Genomic DNA, 15,622 nt, shown 5'->3' with positions numbered 1-15,622 from the left:
TATTAACAAATTTGCAGGTAATTGTAGATCATCAGTGATGAGTCTTGTAATGAGATTTTAGGTAAGTCTGACTGAAGATTTGCTTTGGCTGCAATTAGAGCAAAATCGCAAAATGTAAGATCTATTAAAATGCATTCAAAACACACAACAGATTTATCAAACGGTCTAAAAATATATCAGTTCTGGCCTGTTTTGTATTTGGAAAATGTATTTTTGACAGTTGAATTTGAGCTGAGCTGACCTCTGAACGCACAGTTAATAGCTTTAGAGACTCAAGACTAAAATTAGGCTGCAGTTGATGTCTCTGTCTTATTTTAGAATACATCTTGTGTGATCGTGTTGTGCATAAAGACATCTCTGCATATTTTTAATGTTTGCGACAGTTTATATGCTTTAAATATGCAATCAATCATTTGCTGTACATGAAAGCCACTGAGTGGAGACACAAGATGTTGAATGTGTTTAACCAGTTTGTAATTTGTCCTAAATATCCCTGAAAAGTGTCAAATGAAAACACAAAATGCGAACCGGGTTGCAGGTCAGTTATATATTTATTCAGCTTGTTGCCGGCTGTTACAGGTACACCAAGCGTAATGGTGCGGACTTGGTATTAGTTTCACAGATGTAAAGCACCATTTAGATCTAAGATCAGCAGACGAACAACAAGGAGCTCCTGCAGTTATCTTCAGTTTCATTGTTTAGCTCTGAATGAAATCACAGAACAAAAATAAATAAATAAATAAATCTAATGCAGAACGGCTGAGAGACACACTGCATGATTCTAAGGAGAAACCAGTAACAATTAGTCTTCCACAGCATTTACATGACCAAAAGTTTATGCAAGACAAGATACGGTTTTATTGGAAATTAGGAGTTTAAATAACCGGCCAAATAGAAAGACTCAAACTCACTCTTGATTTTAAACCAACCAAAGCTTGCAGTATTTGTGTGCAGATGTAAATGCAAAGGAAGAATAACTAAAAATGACAAACATGAGTCTCTAATATATTGAAAATAAATTTTAAGGTTACTGGTTCACTGACTACTACTATAGAACCAGGGGTGCAGGACATTGCATAATCGATTGGTAGAGTTCCCAGTCAATAATGCCGCAGTTGAAACACAGATAAAGTCCAAGCATCAAGAGGTAAAAGGGATTTTTTGTCCTCCTTCACAAACAATTGGTCAAATGTTTGCACAACGAGGGGCCACTAGAGTCAAATGGTAACTCTGCTGCTTGGACTTTGGCATATACGACAGAGAGGAACTCAGCCAAAACGATGTTGCTGTCCGACATAACTATGTAACTACTGCAGTACAGCCACTCTGCATTTTACAGTTTGCCATCTTCTTGATGTGTGGTGTCAGAACGTGTGTAGAAGAAGGGGGACTTCTGGTGGTCCTCTTGTTTAATACAAGGGCGCATCTGTCTTGAGAAGGATGAGCTTCTGGTTCGCGGTTTGGTTTGGGGAGGAGTAAAGAAAGGAGTATTTTGGGGAGGGGAGGGGGAGGGGGGGGCAAGATGATAGAGGGAGGGATGTAAAAAAATTGATGGATTTGAGGGGTAGGGGGAGATGTTGAGATGTTCAGGGTCAGGTCAGGAGAAAAGGGACATGAAGAATTCAGGTTGATGCCAGGCTGGTGGCATTTTAATTTAGAGCGGGAAGGGAAGGGTAAGACAGCCGAATCTCCTCCCCTTCCAGAAGTTTCCTAAAAAGAAAAAGAAACCATTGAGCTTTCTCTTCATTGTGCATATTTACACAATAGAAGTGTATATTAGTATATATTTCATGTATTGTGTTAATGGGCGTCTCACCTGTACGCAGCTATTTCAATGTCAAGAGCCATCTTCACATTGAGAAGGTCTTGGTACTCTCTCAGGTAGCGCGCCATCTCCTGTTTAGCTTCAGTGATGTCTTGCTCCAGTTCACTTATCCTCACCTATAAATGCAAGAAAAAGGCATTCATTATAAGACATCACACTTACTGATGCTATAGACACAAGGTGATTCAAACCGGAAACATTTACAACTTCATGACAAATATTAGATTTTATTTTATTTTTACTTGAAGAGATTGAATATAAATTTGTAGATTTGGGGAATTCCTGATCTTTTTTGGTGTGTAGCTGTAATGTGCTCCACCGCTTTAGTCACACTATAACCTTGCAGATTTTCACCTCTGCTGTGAGCCTGCCATCATTTCCTGCTGAGTACTACAGCGCGGGGAGGGTGTAGCTGCAGCACAGAATATATTTACATGTCATCTTTAGGCGAAAAGAACCATGCTGTGTTCAAAGACAATTTCCAGCTGCTTTTTCACTACTTTATGCATGTAAAGTGTATTCTGTATGGTAACTGTAAAAAATGAAATATAGTATTTATGCCATCTGAGCTGTTTTAAACCTTTAGCCAAAGACAGTTTTTACACTATCTTTTCATTTAGCTGTCTCTCCTGAGCCTTTTCCTTTCAACTATTTGAGAAAAAAGCCTCTAAAAATAGGCATAAGAAGGAGTTTGCTCATCTGAGAGCACAAATGGGCTGACAAGGTGCCACATATTTAGCACATTTAGTTTAGTCAGCACTTATTGGCTGATTACTCATGCCAACTGGGATCCAAATATCCCTCATTCACCTGGTACTTTGCCACCTCTTTCCCCTGCGTCTCCTCCAACTCTTCCAGTTGCTTATTTAGGGAGTCGATGACGTTTCTGAGAGCCTCAATCTCCGAGGAGCGGGACTGAAGCAGTCTGCGGTACTCCATGGTCTCCTCTCGGATGGCGTGCACGGCCTCGTTGTTTTTGCTGGCCATCTCCGCCACGCTCGCAAACTTGCTCTTGTACCAGTCCTCGGCGGCCTGCATGTTCTTGTTTGCCAGCCGTTCGTATTGCGCCCGGATGTCTCGCAGGGCGGTAGAGAGGTCAGGCCGAGACACCTCCACATCCACGCTGATGTTAGCCACCTGCAGCTGGGCCTGCAGCTCAGCTTGCTCCTCTGCAAAGACTTTCTTTAGGAACACCATCTCGTCACACAAAGAGACCACAGTGGCCTCAGCATCACAGTTGTAGAGCACGGCCCTGCTGGCCTCCTCCTTGGCCCTCTGCAGGGCCTCCTCAGCATCCATACGCCGCCTCGTCTCCTCGTCATATCGCTCCTTCATCTGCTCATAGACGTCACGCAGGTGGTCCCTCTCTGCCTCCATGCGCATCTTCTCCCCGTTCTCCGAGTCAATCATCGCCCTCAGACTCCGCGCCTCCCCCTCATAGACACCCTGCAGACGAGATGGATCGTTTTGCCGCCTCCTCAGCGCCTCCAGCTCGGCCAGCAGGGCTCGATTCTGCAGCTCCAGGTGTCTCACCTTCTCGATGTAAGTGGCGAAGCGGTCATTCAGGTCCACAAGCTGCTCCCTCTCCTGGGAGCGCAGGCCCAGCAACTCTGTGTTGATGGAGCTGGCCTGAGCCAGGTCCATCCTCTCAGACGCATCTGGCAGGGAAGAGGAGGCCAGCCTCAGGATCCTCTTCCCGGACGGAGGAGCTCGAGGAGAAGCGAAGAGGGAGGAAGACATGGATGATTTAGTGGTGGTTCGGGAGCCTCTGTAGCTGTCCCAAGGGCGGCGGTAGGAGAGGTAGGATTCGGAGCTCATGATGAATTTTTTGTTGTGGATTTTTTGTTTGTTTAAGAAAAGGATATGGATGTTTTAGTTTCAGAAGGTTTTTTTATGTCCCCCTTGTTCTGCACACCATCGGTGAGGATGAGCGAGCGTTTTTGCACTGCACCAGCTCGGTGATGCTGCAGATCCCTGGCTTTTATAGAGTGTCGCTCCCCCCCCCTCCACAGAGTAACATCAGTGTTGTCAGCATCGACCAGGCCAATAGCAGACTGCTGCAGTGAAGAGGGGGGAGGTTGATTTTCTGACTCTCTCTCAGCCTTGGCCTGCAAAGTAGATGTGGTAGAGCAGATATTCTTACTCTGCCCTGGAAACACCATTGCAAGAAATTACACTATGCATTTGTATTTTACTCCACTTAAAACTCCCATTGCAGGATTAGATGCATTTCTGAAGTAATGAACACATCCACATTGACAAACTGAGAAAAAGCTTGGGAAATCCTTGTGAAAATGACTTGAATTAAAGTCTTTTCCACTATCCTGTGAGAGAGAATCAATACATACTGCATAAAGAAAGAGTGAGGGGGCATATACCTACATAGCCAGGCACTTAGAGGTTTTAATGCTCTACAAAGCGATGATATGATTACCATACAGATTGCATGGAAATACCCTGATGTGGTTGATACACGCCCGCTACCTTATCTGAATAATATGAGAGTAGAATGAACATCCTGCATTAACCCACATACCACAGATATGTGCAAACTCAACACAATTTACTTAATCACTTTTAAAAAATACATATTTTTTATGCACTTTTCATTTTGATCATCCTTTAGCCAATAAATATCCTTTTACAGAGTCCTACATAGTGCACTTGTCCCCAGAGCATCTTTACATGTTGATCTCTTTCAAACTGATGAGTCACTGACGTTCTTGAGCCGTCCTGACAATGTGTGTGGGAGACACCGCTGAGGAGGGAAGCGCTATCTGTATCTGCTGACACAGAGAAACACTCCTGCTTGTTAGCATCCAGGGATGAGTCAGAGGGCAGCTACATTCATTCTTACTACTTGTTTAAAAAGAAATAGAGGCATCAAGCTGATGCTCTTACACAGGAAGCAATTCAGATTCCTGCTCAAGGACACAAACTCATGACGGACACATTCAGAGTGGTGACAGTTGTGAGAGAGTCTCTTTAAAAGTAGCATTATTCTGCTGCAGGCCGTCAGGATCTCATGTCCTGCTGCACTACAAGTACTCACCATTTTCATCAATACTGATAGTTTACACAAAATCCTACCAGCAGCTGAAATTTCTGTTTGACAACATAACCTTTTCTGACTTGACACACAGCGAGGTACAGACCGGCATGAGCTTCAATACAAGTTAATCAAAATCACCACCCTGATGTAGGTAAGATCACCGAAAACATTAGGGGATTGAAGCACCGTGCTTTATTCATGGTGTGTTGGAGAAGAATTTGAGTTTCATCCAAGTAGCAGCAATTACAAATCACCTTTCAGGTACAGAAGCTCAAGAATGATTAGTTTCAAGCCTAAAAATCAAATGATAAAGCAGTCTTATGCAGGAAATGTCCTCCATTACTTAATTTTTGTCCACAAACATAAATCTTGATATCTGCCAAACTAAAAATTTTATTAGGTCTCTGCTCTAATTAGCTGCTTTTCTATTTTAGATTACAAGGATGTGACATCATGTGTGTCAGTTACATCTAGAGGCTTCTACAGAGGGGGATGCTCCAAGTTCTGTTGAAGTTGCTGCAATTCACAGCAGTTGCCAATAGGGGTCAATGAAGCTCATTGATCGCTTTACATTTAAAGGGACATAAACTTATTCCCCTTATTTTAGCTAGAATATGATCTTTACATCCAGTAGTTTAAGTGTGATTTCCTGATTATCTGAGCTGTCAGCTGACCTTCACTCAAACTCAATATTCCAAATGGCTCAGACTTGTTGTCTCACTGAGCCAAAACAAGTGATATGAAAGACTCAAACTGCAGTGCCTGTGTCCAAATATTAAACAGCTTCTTACAGGAATCCACAGATCTAATTGTGAGAAGTTAAAACTGGAACTATATTTACCAAAATATGACCACCAGATGTCTTTCACTGCACATAAAGAATAATGCAGAATACTATAAACAAAAGTTTTATGATGTTTTGGGCTGAACTTTACCTTGATACTAAAATTTGATGTTTTGTTGGGGTGTAAATATTACATTTATTCTGCAATTTATGTAGTAAAAACTTGTGGTTGTATACTATTTGTATATGTAACAATTGTATATACAATATAGCTTTTATTTTTTAAAATTTATTTAGTGCTACTTTTATATACTTTCTTCTGTTTGATTGCCATATTGTTCATTTTATTCTATTCTAATTTTAAATATTTTAATATTTGTAAATACATTATGTATTTAGCAGTGAGGGGTCTAAAATGAACCTTGAATCTTGAATAAAAAAGAAAATGTATAAACTATAATAATATTAAGAAGAAGAGGAAAGCTTCTCTACATGCAAACATTCAGGGACTTTGAAGTACAAAGCATCTGAGCTGTTTTTCATATCTGGCACTGAGTGTTTTTCACATGTTATCAGTCCTAAATAGGTGAGGTTCAATACATGTGGACAATTCAAATAGTTTCAAGTAGTTTCTGATTGTTTCTAACTAGAACTGACTTGAAAATATCTTCCTGATATAGTCTCACATGACAAAGACCGATTATAAATCATTAAAACTCCATTACAAATAGATTTATTAAACAATCCAGTGCTTATCTGAGCAGTACAAGTCCTGAAGTGGATTCTAAGGGATATTTTCATTGACAGTTTTGATCACTAGGTGGCGCATTTGCATTGCACGTCAGTGTGACTATTGCAGAGACGTCTTCAGATGAAATACACTTGTGTGAAAATGCTTATTCACTTCTGTGTGATTAATAATCTCAACTCAAAATGCCATTTTCAGTTATCTGCCACATGAAGTGAAGTGTGTGATTCATGACATAATGTTAAAAGTCAGCTGTAGTCTAATATAGTCAAAGCAAATGCAAAGTACATGTTTATTCATTTACAGTGAATATATTTCCCAGTGATACATAAGGTAAAAATAAGTACATAAAACATTTCTATTGACAGATAAAGACTTTGGAATGTCAGGCTTTTCATTGCTGAAGTTGTTCGCCCCCTTTAATACATTTACAAGAATTGCAGGAACATTTTCCTCATGGAAAAAAAACAAAACAACAACAATTCAGCATCTGTGTTTTTGAACTTGTGACAGGAAGCTGAAATAATAGAGCTCGTAGCTACTTGAGAAGCATTTAGGTGAACTGCATGTCGTCAGATCTACCTTCCACTGTTTTACATTCAGTCGAAATATGTAAAATACTATCCACATAAAATCACATAAAGAATATAAGACATCCAACATATAAACAATACAGGAATTAAGTTTAGGCTAAATACAAAAGTGTATTCCTTTGGTACAAAACATTTTATCTCAGGAAAAAAAAGTGTGCTCGGTGTAAAGTAGTAGTATATCTTGCATCTTGCGTGGCCTGTCAGACCTCATACATCCAAGGGGGCCAATGAATTATGGGACTAAACATTCATCTCATATCAGGGAGTGCTGCATATTCATTCACGTTGACATCTCATAAACCCAAAGCAGCCCGCTGACATGCACAGGGCTGTTTTCACTGGCGCTGCGCTTCGTGAAAAACACAGCAACTCCTCATTACAGCATGAAGGTGGTCATTCACAGGTCGATCTGTACAGTACTTTGGTTCATTTTTGATCACCAAGTCTTAAGAGTGCTGGAGGGGGGGTGAGGGGGGGGGGGGGGGGGGGGGGGAGGGGTGGAGGGGGGTAAACTATGTGCCCATAGAGAGTTACAAGATAGACGAAAACATTACAAATGAAGCTGTGACACATACAGAAACTCAATAAAAATCTCATTTTCTTAAAATCTTTCTCTCCAGACTTGTCTTGTGCATTAAAATGGGGGGTGAGGGGGGCCAAAAATTACTGCCATACACACTAGTAATTTCAGACAGTGCAGCTCAAACTTCATTCATGTCCTCGCTTTAGAAGATTTTCAGCCTCTTTCCAATCGCTCTGCCTCCCTTCGCCACTCTCTGGCTCGGCTGATCTTTAGAAAGCGGGCAGTACTTGATGGTGTGCGCATTGTCGCCGTTGGCACTGCAGAGAGGGCAGGTGTATGCCCGGAGGATGGGGCACAGGACTCTGCCGTCCGCTGTCTTCAGGATGTGGGTGCCGTAAACCTCCTCCGGTGCGCCGTTATTCCGACAGAAGACGCACACCTTCGGCTCCGGCTTGCTCCTCTGAGTCTGTTTGCGCCTTCTGTCCATGGAGAGCAGGTCAAGGCCGGGGAAACTTCCCCTATAGGAGGGTGAATCTCTGTCTGCAAGCGGAGAATCACCTGCAAAGTGTTCGTACGGCCTGAGAAGCGAGATGCGCTCCTTGAGATCATAGATGGAGATCGGCGGGGAGCCCGGGGCCGCGCAGCAGCAGTCCAAGTGTCCGTCGCTGTCCCTGCCCTGCCCAATTACGCAGGAGCAAACCGGAGAATCGTCCAAGCCAAGGGTCGCTTTAAGAGACTCGGTTATAGAGTTGGGACTACAGGACGGGCTGTTGATCTTATTTTTGGCGACAAGTGTCGACAGGCCGAGGTAGTCGTTCCAAAAATTAAAGGTGTAATCATACGGAGACCGCGCGTCCAAGTAGCCGCGGTCTAAAAGATCCATCCTGTCACAGCTGGGAGAGTTTAATGTCCACACAAGTGAATAGGCGTTTCTGATGGCGTGTCTGTCAGCATGGGTAGCCTGTGAAGGTGGTCTTCTCTCTCCTCTTGCTGGGTCTCGTATGCAGAGCACTCAACATGTAGGCGCTGATAAGTTCCCCGGAATAAAACAGAGGGGCGTGGTTTGGTTCAAGTTGATTATCTAGCTGGCCCCATTGGAGGGTCTACAGAGTCAAGGCAGGGAGTCATTGAGCTGGGAAAATCATTTTCCCTCATAGAACATGGATCCTTTTATCAATAGAAGAGTATCTTTTTGTGTTACAAGAGAATTATTTATGCTGTTGGTTGTGAGAGAGACTGCTGTATTTGTCCTCATCGTAGTTATTTCTAAGGTTGTTAATGCATTCTTAAATTAAAGCAGAGGGCTTGAAGAGTAATCAGCCAAAATGTCTATTTTGTAACTTGCAGTTGTTATTACATTTGCAGCCAGGACATGAAATGTTTTTAATCTACAGTTTCTAAACTGCCAGTATGTGTGATGCTTTGTTTGCTCCCAGCAGTTTGTTTAAAGGGAAACTTTGCATAAAGTTTAGGGACTGATGAGGGAGACAGATTTTTTTGTTGTCAATGCTAAAAATCAATTGAGCAGAAGCCCAGACACCTTGACCTTTCATCCCACGTTGGGGTCAATCTGAATATGGTCTAAGGTCAGATGTTGATCAAGGCCAAGCTGGAATAAAATAACCCTGATTACATCATTAGGGTTATTTCCTCAGATTAGACAAAGCTGCTACGGAAGCTGAGTAACACCAACTAACCATGACCAGTAAACTGATCATCATGTGTAAAATCATTGGAGTTTCTCTTTAAAAGGTCTTTGAGAACTATAGCAAGAGAGAGACAGAATTTGCAACTGCAGTATTTAACACTTTTGAGGACGTTATAGACAATAAACAAGCATGTGCTGCCTGCTGGTCACAGATCACGTGCAGAATGGGAACAATAGTTTTTATCATGTTTGTTCATTATAAAAACAAATGCACCCATTCTTGTGAGGGACTACTGTTTCTTACTGATGTACTCTTCAGTAGCCTGCACCAGGTAAAAGCTTCATAACAAGTAGCATATCCATGTCTGCAGAGACAAAGAAAAGAGCGCCACCTACAGAAACATCAACGGAAAACTTAAGGAAATAGACATGATACGGTGCTGCCCTCACCGTTTGACTGGTAGGAGATCTCCAGAACATATGGTGCAGTAAAACCACAAAAACGACCTTTTGGCACCGAAGATGAAGACAGAAAAATCAGGATTGTGCACATGACCACTTTAATAGATGCCTTCCTGCACTGATGAACCTATAGTGAGTCGTTCCACATGGAGCCATAATGTCCTCCATGCACCTGTTCTGCTTCCCCTGAGTCCACGGCTTTGTGCTCACAACCAGCCCTCCTCTGCTCCATTGTCTCCTCTCTACAGCAGGCCGTTTAACTTCATTAATATGCATTAAACCGGAGTGTGTCGCATGTGTGTGTGTGTGTGTGTGTGTGCATGTGTGCGTCAGTCAAAGCCCAGTAAAGCAGGCTCACAAAAAAAAAAGAGCTTGATAACTGACCTGACTGCTGGGACAATGACTATGTTACTATTTTTGTCACACACTCAAGTGAAATATTAAAGGCAGTCAAAGTTGAGACAAAAGTCATTTGCGCGTCTAATATTTTAGAAATCGGAGCTAAGATCCCGTTTACTGCCATTGTGGGGGGTTTTCATTCATGAAATAATCAATATCGGGTCCACCGCAGACTTTCAGTGAGTCTCTGAAAAACGACCCCGTGATTTAGTGTCACAGAGAAATTTATAAAGACTTCAGTCTATAATTAAAGCGTAACTCTTCATGTTCTTCTGGATTCTATGTTGTTTTCTTTGTGAGTATGTTTTGAGCCACTTCCAGGTCTGTATTCAGTGTCACAAAAAGGACTGAAGTTGAAAAAGCCTCACTTTGAATCAATCTAAAATCTTCATCGTGTCCAACATTTGCATGGCCCTATAAATCTTGAAATGGGTCCTTTGTGAAGAGAATACATTTAGCCGCTGCTATAAAAGTTTCCAGCGAGTGTAGACAGCACAAAGCATGAAGAAAATCATGTTAGTGAGACAGTTTCTTGCATTCAAGAATAAATTATCATCAGAATACACCACATGGTCCATTTTCAAGGTCACCTCCGCCTCTGCATGCACAAAGGAAATCATGAGAGAGCATTTAAAAGATGAATGGCTGCCATATCACAATAGATAAATTGCATGGGGGCCAATATGACATGTGGCTCTGCTGCTTCAGGGTGCCTATGTTACTCTTAATGCAAAACGTATTTGGCAGCAACAAAGAAGGTATTGATAATGAATATGAAATACATTCATTTTTACATTTGAAGAGTTTAATTCAGAGTCCCACTGAAAAAAAAAAAGAAGGCAGCAGCTGATATTACAGAATGCTTTCTGGCATGAAAGTAGGAGCTGGGGTGAGTTTGTTTATATAGCACCAGGAGAATTTAAAAAGTGCTTCGCAGAAGGCAAAGAACATTAAAACAAAACGGAAATAAAAGTTTAATAGAATAAAAACCGTCCAAAAATTAATAGACAGGGAGTAGTGTTTTAGTGTAGTAATAAATCATCCTAATTTAATAAAGGAAACCAAAGTGCAGTAGAGAAATAAATAAATCAAAGAAACAAGATAAACTGGGAAACAAGACCATCCTGAGGTTAGACTTGAAAGTATGACTCAAGGTACTTTTAGCTGTCTGCTTCCTAAAGATCTAAGGGACCTGGAGTACTCGATGTATATTTTTTTAGGTATATCAGATAGTATTTAGGTCCTAGGCTGTTAAATGATTCACAAACTAGCAGCAGTACTTTAAAATCTATTATATAACTAAATGAAAGTCAGTATAAAGCTTTAATAAGAGCAGTAATGTGCTCTTATCAGTGTTCTGCAGTTGTCTAAAAGTCTTTTTAATACATACATGTTTAAATTTTAAATTAGATAATATTTCACTGCAGTGTCAGATTTCTCTAAAATTAGTCTTGAATCAATGCAAATTCTGTAATACATACATATATATATATATATATATATATATATATATATATATATATAAACACACATGACAAAACAAAAACATTTAATTTTCTTCAAGTAATTTGTGTACAAATGTAGGACTTTAACACAAGTTCAGGCAATAAAAGCACTTTGTTTAAGGTTAGAGGAAGATTGTGGTTCCAGTTATATATTAATAGTAATTTAAAAAAAAAAAAAAAAAAAAGGAAACTCTTGCCTTGTGCTTAAAGTCACTTTTTGACTTTTTCATTATTTAACCACGACGATCCTTTCCTAACTGTAACCAAGTGCTAAGCTTAACCATAAAAAATGCTAATCACACTTTATTTCCTTTAAGTTGATATTATATTGCAAGAATTGTGGTGTAAACAAATATAAGATGTTTTTGGTAAATATGTTCATCAAAGAATGTGTCTTAATTATTTTGTTAAGAAAAAATGTAACTCAGGCAACATTATATTTCTCCAAAACATATTTACATACTGTTGCAGATTAGCAGTACAAACAGTAATTTCTAGGATGCAGGCTTTGTATTTGAGGATATAATTATCAGTGTTTGAGAAATGTTTGACTTTTTTTTCCAAAGCAGACATGTAGGAAATAATTTATGTTTCAGGCATTTAACAGATGTTTCAAGCTAAGGAACTTAAAGAGAGTGCACGATAAGCTCAAACCTCTAACTGGCCAAAAGAACAATAAAGAGTCCAAGTGTTATTTCCGTCGTAGCCAAATAGCAGTTACAAATCCTTCTTTGTTCATACAATGTGTGTTTACTTCTCAGCTCTATCTTGCCTTCACACATGCTGCTACAGTGTGAGTGCCACATCTAGTAGGGTTTTTTTTTTTTGAGCTTTAGTTAACACAATGAGTCTGGATTCCAAAGGGTTAAAAATCTTTATGTGTAAATACGGTTTCAGAGTGTGATGATCGCACCCGGAGGCCTCCTAGGCAGCTCTGCCTGCCGAACAGCCGAGGCTGAGATGGGCAGGCACCGCTCCCCCATTCATCACTGTCAAGTTGAATAGAAAATTAACAAATCCCTTAATTAAAAGACCTCTCTAGACTCTGCTGTGTGTGTGTGTATGTGTGTGTGTGTGTGTATAGCACATGCCAGCTGCACTGCTACATTGTGCAAGCCACAACGGCCTGGCACAAGAGACACACACACACACAACACTCCTTTCCATGCAAACACACACACACACAGTCATGTTTCCATCACTTAAGAGGACATTACATGGTCTTACATTCATTTCCTGCACACGTATCCTAACATTAACCATAACCATAACATGCCTAATCTAACATATCCTAAACTTAGCTCAACTTTAAACCAAGCCTTCACTCTAAAATTAGTGATTTACGTTAAGGGGACTTGCTTCTTGTCCCCATAAAGGAGGCGAGTCCCCGCAACATGACTGGTGTAAACAGATTTAAGTCCCCACAACATGAGGAATACCTGGTACACACAAACACACACACACACACACACACAAACAGCCCACCACTCCTACAGACCCCTGCCATTCCTGTCGCTGCATTAATTGCATAAACTGCATAATGTGGTCGGCCAGAGCTGGAATTCATTCTGGATCTCCGAACGTCCCCAGACACAGAGCTAGGTGGGGAGTCAGTTGGGGCTTTGATCCCTGACCTCTGCCTCCTCTCTCGGGAATACAGGGCTGCATCCCTAACGGTCCGTCCATCTGCACACACACACACTTGCACGCAAACACACACACACACACCCTCTGCTGCCCCCCAGACCCCGGCTCCTAGAGTCAACCCAACCCCAGACACGTGTCACTGTCACCAGCAGCAATAGGGAATGCTAAACAAGCCAAGGTCAACGTGAAATTAGGGGGTGTCTTTCGGCCTGTCAAGTGCTTTGTCACAACCAGCAGCTCTCTGAATGGGGGCCCGCGATGACTCACCCCAAAACTCCACCCACACCAACCGGCAGCTAGGCATTCATGTATTCACGCACATAAACACAATATCCGCTTGACATAGTGGAAGTGATGGGACTGAATGGAATGAATACCTAAATATGCAGTTGAATATCAGTATATTAGATATAATCTTGAATATTTTGACATATTTAACTCTTTATTTGGGTCAAATTCATGTTAAATATTCTTTAAAAAGTCTTTCAGTCCTTGCAAATCAGAGCTGAAGCGATTAGTCGATTAATCAGTTTGTCACCAGAACATTAATAAGAAACGATTTTAACGATTAATCATTTAAATAATTTCTCTTCTGGTTCCAGCTTCTCCAATGTGAGGATTTGGTGGTTTTCTCTGGTCGGACAAAGCAAACAATTCGAAGACATCACCTTCATGTTTGGGCAAATGGTGATGGGCATTTTTCACAATTTTTGGACATTTTATAGACCAAGTGATTAACTGTTTAATGAAGAAAATAATCTGCAGATTAATCAGTAATAAAAACAATCATTAGTTGCTGCCCTATTGCAAATAAATAAGTCTGTAAGATATGCAAAAAATGTAGAGACAAACTTTTTAGGCACATTAATAATCCCTAAACACAAGGGCACCCTGTCATTCTCTGTACAGTTTCCTTTACTGTTAAATCACCTTTCAAAACACATTTTTAGAGATAGCATTTTATTTAATTTATTCTTTCCTGTTCTCATTTTTTATTCTCATCTTCTCAGTTTCTGTTCAGAAAGTACTTTGTAATACTGGTTTTAGAAGTGCTTCATAAATGACAGTCATCATTACTGTTAAGGGAATAAAAACTCTCTGTTGAAGCCAGTTGCTGTAACTGAACTTGTCACCACAAGGAGAGCAGAGAAGAAGGAGGAAGGAGAGGAGGAGGAGGAGGAGGAGGAGGAGGAGGAGGAGGGAGGTTGCGGGCCCACGGATCAGAAACTTGTTTAACTCACCCAAATCTGCAGAGATTAGAGCGGGAAGTGGTCAAAGGGCTTAGAGTGTATCGGTACAATGGGGCCAAGAGGATTAGAGGTGGATTCAACGAGCCCCTGCGATGCCCTTCATCTCTGGGGGTCCTCAGCCAGAGCACCTTTGTTGGGTTAACTAACGGCACTTCCCATGAACGCAGTGAACAGACCAATCCCTTTTTAATGATGCAGGGAAAATTCCATCGGCCCTGATTACCACAATGCTTTCGAGAGCCGCCATTGTCCCACACACCATGTTGAGCTTTTAAACTGTGCAGCCAGGCGAGTGGACTGCAAGGCGTTTTAACTTCTTGTAGTGTTTAAGCCTGGTAGAAATAACCTCTACTAAAACAATGCTGATATGTGCTTTCACTTTATGGTTGAAGCATAATGCTAACACTAGCACTGCCAGGGATTTAATTGCCACTGTGGCCACCCATGCTTAAAATATATGCAGTATGGAGCTAATGGGTTGTGACATAGTGCTATTAAGTGTCGAATGTGTATATGAAAGGTAAAAGGTTTATTAGTGGCTGTCCACATTATCTTACACTTTCCCCTTGTGAGATCTTGTTGTCCCAGAGCTGTACATTAGGTAGGCTGCAGATTGAAGTCTACTGAAAAATCCCTCAATTACAAACACATTTGGGGAAATAATCTTATTGGTTGAACTCAACCTCAATGGGTCGAGCCAAAGAAGCACGGCTATCCAGCAAACCTCAGTAAAAAGGAAGTAACTGCTCAAAATATGAGAAACAAACGCCAACTACAGTTTTCTATCATTCACAGATTTTATAAGACTAGCTAGCTTACAGATGGCTGTACAGAAGTAGAATTGTTTCCAGGAATCCACCCAGATACATGGAGGAGTAGGCTTCCCAAACAAAGACACATCAGCAAAAACGTCTTGATGAGGCCTGAGACAAAGCGGCGCCAAACATGTATCGCCGTTGCAACCTGAGTAGCTGCTAGTCCGAGTCTGGTATTGTGAACATTGAGCCTTTTAGTGCCTGCATGAATTGAGCATTTAACAGCATCCCGCTTTTTTCTATGCAGTAAATCTGTTTGAAATTTAAGGCCAGCTTGACTAATTAGCTCCCCAATTGTTTTCAGTTAGCAGCAAAAGTACTACCCTCAGTAATACTTAGCGTTCTCTCCTACTTCAACATTTTCTCTTTAG

The 15,622-nt window shown here is 41.1% G+C and overlaps 3 protein-coding genes across 5 annotated transcripts in view; 1 reads left to right on the top strand and 2 right to left on the bottom strand.

Moving 5' to 3' along the window:
- The window catches only part of alms1 (ALMS1 centrosome and basal body associated protein), a 61,475-nt gene that overhangs the window by 462 nt on the left and 45,391 nt on the right, over positions 1–15,622 (top strand). The gene's annotated exons all lie outside the window — the stretch shown is intronic.
- si:dkey-33c12.3 (uncharacterized protein LOC335380 homolog) lies at positions 533–3,971 on the bottom strand. The gene is made up of 3 exons (XM_044374589.1): positions 2,636–3,971; positions 1,817–1,941; positions 533–1,710 (listed from the first exon to the last, which is right to left on the bottom strand). The coding sequence occupies exons 1-3, from the start codon at positions 3,641–3,643 to the stop codon at positions 1,650–1,652; spliced, it is 1,194 nt and encodes a 397-aa protein (XP_044230524.1). The 5' UTR covers positions 3,644–3,971; the 3' UTR covers positions 533–1,649.
- On the bottom strand, positions 6,688–8,609 carry LOC122998047 (nanos homolog 1-like). Its single transcript, XM_044374590.1, has one exon. The coding sequence runs from the start codon at positions 8,406–8,408 to the stop codon at positions 7,728–7,730; it is 681 nt and encodes a 226-aa protein (XP_044230525.1). The 5' UTR covers positions 8,409–8,609; the 3' UTR covers positions 6,688–7,727.

Source organism: Thunnus albacares, chromosome 15 (genome assembly GCF_914725855.1).
Source record: "Thunnus albacares chromosome 15, fThuAlb1.1, whole genome shotgun sequence".
Taxonomy (NCBI): Eukaryota; Metazoa; Chordata; class Actinopteri; order Scombriformes; family Scombridae; genus Thunnus; species Thunnus albacares.
The sequence above is the reverse complement of the archived record's forward strand: the minus strand, read 5'-3'. Positions and strand labels throughout refer to the sequence as shown.

What these genes read in the sequence shown, in the direction of transcription:
- LOC122998047 (XM_044374590.1), bottom strand. Translation starts at nt 8,408, where the DNA reads ATGGATCTTTTAGACCGCGGCTACTTGGACGCGCGGTCTCCGTATGAT.
- si:dkey-33c12.3 (XM_044374589.1), bottom strand. Translation starts at nt 3,643, where the DNA reads ATGAGCTCCGAATCCTACCTCTCCTACCGCCGCCCTTGGGACAGCTAC. An exon ending in AAGAGGTGGCAAAGTACCAG is followed by an intron (nt 1,942 to 2,635) that starts GTGAATGAGGGA and finishes TTGCATTTATAG; the next exon opens with GTGAGGATAAGTGAACTGGA. An exon ending in ATTGAAATAGCTGCGTACAG is followed by an intron (nt 1,711 to 1,816) that starts GTGAGACGCCCA and finishes TTTTCTTTTTAG; the next exon opens with GAAACTTCTGGAAGGGGAGG.